Source organism: Danio rerio, chromosome 22, assembly GCF_049306965.1.
Source record: "Danio rerio strain Tuebingen ecotype United States chromosome 22, GRCz12tu, whole genome shotgun sequence".
Classification (NCBI taxonomy): domain Eukaryota; kingdom Metazoa; phylum Chordata; class Actinopteri; order Cypriniformes; family Danionidae; genus Danio; species Danio rerio.
Window position 1 is genome coordinate 147,501 of NC_133197.1, and position 5,000 is coordinate 152,500.

A 5,000-nucleotide genomic window follows, 5' to 3' on the forward strand; every position below is an offset into this window, starting at 1 on the left:
TCAGTGGGCATCAGATGTGGGTCAGTGTGTGTCAGTCCACATCAGACGTGGGTTGGCTGGTGTCAGTGTGTCAGACGGGGACCAGTGTCAGTCGGTGTGTGTCAGACTGGGGTCAGTGTGTTTCAGTGTGGGTCAGACTGGGTCAGTGTGGGTCAGTGTGTGTCAGTGTGGGTCAGACTGGGGTCAGTGTGGGTCAGACTGGGGTCAGTGTGGGTCAGATGTGGGGTCAGTGTGGGTCAGATGTGGGGTCAGTGTGTGTCAGTGTGGGTCAGACTGGGGTCAGTGTGGGTCAGATGTGGGGTCAGTGTGTGTCAGTGTGGGTCAGATGTGGGGTCAGAGTGGGTCAGATGTGGGGTCAGTGTGGGTCAGTGTGGGTCAGACTGGGTCAGTGTGTGTCAGTGTGGGTCAGACTGGGGTCAGTGTGGGTCAGATGTGGAGTCAGTGTGTGTCAGTGTGGGTCAGACTGGGGTCAGTGTGGGTCAGATGTGGAGTCAGTGTGTGTCAGTGTGGGTCAGACTGGGGTCAGTGTGGGTCAGACTGGGGTCAGATGTGGGGTCAGTGTGGGTCAGACTGGGTCAGTGTGGGTCAGTGTGTGTCAGTGTGGGTCAGATGTGGGGTCAGTGTGGGTCAGACTGGGGTCAGTGTGGGTCAGATGTGGGGTCAGTGTGTGTCAGTGTGGGTCAGACTGGGGTCAGTGTGGGTCAGATGTGGAGTCAGTGTGTGTCAGTGTGGGTCAGACTGGGGTCAGTGTGGGTCAGACTGGGGTCAGATGTGGGGTCAGTGTGGGTCAGATGTGGGGTCAGTGTGGGTCAGACTGGGTCAGTGTGGGTCAGTGTGTGTCAGTGTGGGTCAGATGTGGGGTCAGTGTGGGTCAGACTGGGGTCAGTGTGGGTCAGATGTGGGGTCAGTGTGGGTCAGACTGGGGTCAGTGTGGGTCAGATGTGGGGTCAGTGTGGGTCAGACTGGGGTCAGTGTGGGTCAGATGTGGGGTCAGTGTGGGTCAGACTGGGGTCAGTGTGGGTCAGATGTGGGGTCAGTGTGGGTCAGACTGGGGTCAGATGTGGGGTCAGTGTGTGTCAGTGTGGGTCAGATGTGGGGTCAGTGTGGGTCAGACTGGGTCAGTGTGGGTCAGTGTGTGTCAGTGTGGGTCAGATGTGGGGTCAGTGTGGGTCAGACTGGGGTCAGATGTGGGGTCAGTGTGTGTCAGTGTGGGTCAGATGTGGGGTCAGTGTGGGTCAGACTGGGTCAGTGTGGGTCAGTGTGTGTCAGTGTGGGTCAGGTGTGGGGTCAGTGTGGGTCAGACTGGGTCAGTGTGGGTCAGTGTGTGTCAGTGTGGGTCAGATGTGGGGTCAGTGTGGGTCAGTGTGTGTCAGTGTGGGTCAGGTGTGGGGTCAGTGTGGGTCAGACTGGGTCAGTGTGGGTCAGTGTGGGTCAGTGTGGGTCAGATGTGGGGTCAGTGTGGGTCAGATGTGGGGTCAGTGTGGGTCAGACTAGGTCAGTGTGGGTCAGACTGGGGTCAGTGTGGGTCAGATGTGGGGTCAGTGTTTGCAAGTGTGTCAGATGTGGGCCAGTGTTCGTCAGTGTGCATCAGGCAGGGGTCAGTGTGGGTTATTGTGGGTCAGTGTGTGATGTAAAAGGTGTGTGTGTGTCCGCAGGCTCAGTGCTGTCTACGGGAACAGCTTCCTGCTGAACAGACGGGTGGAGGAGGTGGTGCTGGAGGGCGGGCGGGTGGCGGCAGTGCGGTCGGAGGGAGAGGTGAGCAGAAACACTCTCTACAGTTCCTCTGTTTTTCTTCAGCGCTTCTACAGTGTAGACTGAGTCACAGCAGCTGAACACAGATAAGGTCTAGTAAACCGGCTGAAACTGCTTCAGTCCAGAGTTCAGTTCAGATCAGTAAGCGTCACTGCTGGAAGCCCAAACACTGAAGAGCAAATCCAGCGATGCAGACACACTAACCAAGCAGACCAGCAGCGAGGAATCTGCTCAGGATACAGGCGGGTCCAGGACTATGGAGACCGGAGGAGGAGAAACCGACTACCATAAGCGGAGATGCCGTTCACGTCACGCTGTCTTGTTGGGAAGTGTGTTTCTAGGAATAATCTATTAATCCAGGATGAGATGAGCGTAGTGAGCATGAGGGGCTTCAATACTCCAGCAGCTCCTCAAGTACTGGAGCTCAGCTGTCCAGGGCTCTGCAGGGAGTCAGTGAGGTTTGAGCATGTATCCGATGTTCAATAGGGAGCTGAAGCAGTGCTGAGAGATAGGACACACAGGTAACATTAGTGTAGGCTAACGAGAGCTCATCACAGCATGGACAAGCTTTACCGCACTAGACACTGAACGCTCCTTCGTCAGCAGGTCACGAGCCGGTCTGACGCTCTGTGTACTCCTGCAGGTCTTCCGCTGTAAGCAGCTCATCTCTGACCCCAGTTACCTGCCGGAGCGGGTCAAGAAGGTGGGCCGGGTGGTGCGGGTGCTGTGCCTGCTCAACCACCCCATCAAAAACACCCATGAGGCCAACTCCTGCCAGATCATCATCCCGCAGGCGCAGCTCAACCGCAAGTCAGGTCAGATCTACACCTCAGACCGGCCCACTTTAGCAGACACCTGACTGCATTACTGTAATCAGACAAGCGTTTCTGCAGTGTAGGGGACGCTCGAGTGCTGTAACTGTGTGTGTGTGTGTGTGTGTGTGTGTGTGCGTGCAGATGTGTACGTGTGTCTGGTGTCCTACACTCATAATGTGGCGTCTGAAGGGAAGTACATCGCCTGCGTCAGCACTATGGTGGAGACTGGTAACCCAGAGAAGGAGGTGCAGGCGGGGCTGGCACTGCTGGAGCCCATCCTGGAGAAGTGAGTCCCACACCTGAGCAGTGCATTATGGGTACTGGCCAATCACTGACGCTCTCTCTGTCCGCAGGTTCTTGTCAGTCAGTAACCTGATGGTCCCCGCGGACGACGGCCGCAGGAGCCAGGTAACATCACCAGTGCTTAAGTCGTTAGCGCTCCTCTGTGTGTGTGTGTGTGTGTGTGTGTGTGTGTATGTGTGTGTGTGTATGTGTGTGTGTGTGTGTGTGTGTGTGTGTGTATGTGTGTGTGTGTATGTGTGTGTGTGTATGTGTGTGTGTGTGTGTGTGTGTGTATGTGTGTGTGTGTATGTGTGTGTGTGTGTGTGTGTGTGTGTGTGTATGTGTGTGTGTGTATGTGTGTGTGTGTATGTGTGTGTGTGTGTGTGTGTGTGTATGTGTGTGTGTGTGTATGTGTGTGTGTGTATGTGTGTGTGTGTGTGTGTGTGTGTATGTGTGTGTGTGTATGTGTGTGTGTGTGTGTGTGTGTGTGTGTGTGTATGTGTGTGTGTGTATGTGTGTGTGTGTATGTGTGTGTGTGTGTGTGTGTGTGTATGTGTGTGTGTGTGTGTGTGTGTGTGTATGTGTGTGTGTGTATGTGTGTGTGTGTGTGTGTGTGTGTGTGTGTGTATGTGTGTGTGTGTGTGTGTGTGTGTGTGTGTGGGCACTAATGTATTCCTCCTCTTATTTGTCATTATCGTGTTTGCTGTGAACGGGCCTTAGCACTGATGTCACGTAGCATTGCTGGTATGTCTTCCTGCAGATCTTCATCTCGCGCTCCTACGACCCCTCCACACACCTCCAGACGGACACCGAGGACATCATGGACCTGTACCGCCGCATCACAGGGTCAGAGTTCAGCTGCCGGGACCCGCGGGATGCAGACGCGGACTCCGATGAGTGATGCTAACACCACACAACCTGCACAACCCAGATCAGATCAGTCAACACAGGGATGAGGGATGATCAGTTCTGGGTCAGGGGTCAGTGTTTCTGTGCACTGCTGACCCGGAGTTCTGCTTCAGTCCACACTGGCGGACACTCCCGGGTCATTAATCTCACTCGTCCCTCACTGAACACCGTCTTCATCCTCAGGATCTCTCATGTCTACAGTACCCGTGTTCACACCGCCGCCAGCACGGGCCCAAAATTAGCCGAAAGTCGTTCATCTCTTTCAGAACTGGTGTGATTTGGGCAGTTTGAGAATCAGCCAATCAGAGTGTAGGAAGCCAGCGCTTGAGAAGATTCCAGAGAACATCCATTATACTGACCCGACCACATCAGATCCCAAACACACAAGCGGAGGCTGGTTATCGCTGTGCTGGCTTCCCCTTTCTGTAATGTAGGATGTGCACAAAGTCTAGACCAAGACCAAGACGACTCCAGTGAGCAGCGTGTTGAGCTCAGGCTCTGTCCACACGATCAGGGCTGTTCTCAACACCGCACTCTTTTCTACGCGGTTCCACTGTTCGTCTTCAGTAAACGCAGTATCAGGAGACTGAAACCCAAACATTCTGAGATCTCAGAGTTACTGTAGGTCCGGTACAGCAGAGGCGGGTAACCAATTACATTTACTGGAGTAAAAGAGTTGAGTAGTGCTACTTTCAGAGTACATTCACAGACTCTTACTCCAGTAAATGATTGGAGAGGAACGCTTACTCTCACTCCTCTACCACCGGCGGCGTTCCTCCATTACTGTCAAACCATGATTAATGATTCATGACTTGTTTGGGGCGGCACGGTGGCGCAGTGGGTAGCTCAAACACCTCACAGCAAGAAGGTCTCTGGTTCGAGTCCCAGCCGAATCAGTTGGTGTTTCTGTGTGGAGTTTGCATGTTCTCCCCGTGTTGGTGTGGGTTTCCTCCGGGTGCTCCGGTTTCCCCCACAGTCCAAACACATGCGCTATAGGGGAACTGATCAACTACACTGGCACTAGTGTATGAGTGTGTGTGTGAATGTTTCTGTGTTGGGTAGGCCCACAACGAATCTGCGCGCACAGAAATCCGCAGATTTTTCGCCCATCATTAATTCTGTTAATTTACTTGAGTAAATGTGTAAATCTAAATTCATTCAGTTTTTATTCAGTAATTTATTACTTTTTGTTTCATATGTTAAGGTTTTAGTTTTGATACTCCCAAAATAATTCAGCAGAAA

The 5,000-nt window shown here is 53.4% G+C and overlaps 1 protein-coding gene across 1 annotated transcript in view; it reads left to right on the top strand.

Moving 5' to 3' along the window:
- zgc:112334 overlaps positions 1-5,000 on the top strand; it is an 8,906-nt gene that overhangs the window by 2,900 nt on the left and 1,006 nt on the right. The window contains exons 7-11 of the mRNA NM_001320072.1: positions 1,656-1,755; positions 2,396-2,567; positions 2,709-2,853; positions 2,921-2,975; positions 3,610-5,000. The exon at positions 3,610-5,000 is cut by the window's right edge and continues 1,006 nt beyond it. Coding sequence (NP_001307001.1) covers positions 1,656-1,755; positions 2,396-2,567; positions 2,709-2,853; positions 2,921-2,975; positions 3,610-3,750 — 613 coding nt within the window. The 3' untranslated portion in view covers positions 3,751-5,000. The remainder of the gene's footprint in view (positions 1-1,655; positions 1,756-2,395; positions 2,568-2,708; positions 2,854-2,920; positions 2,976-3,609) is intronic.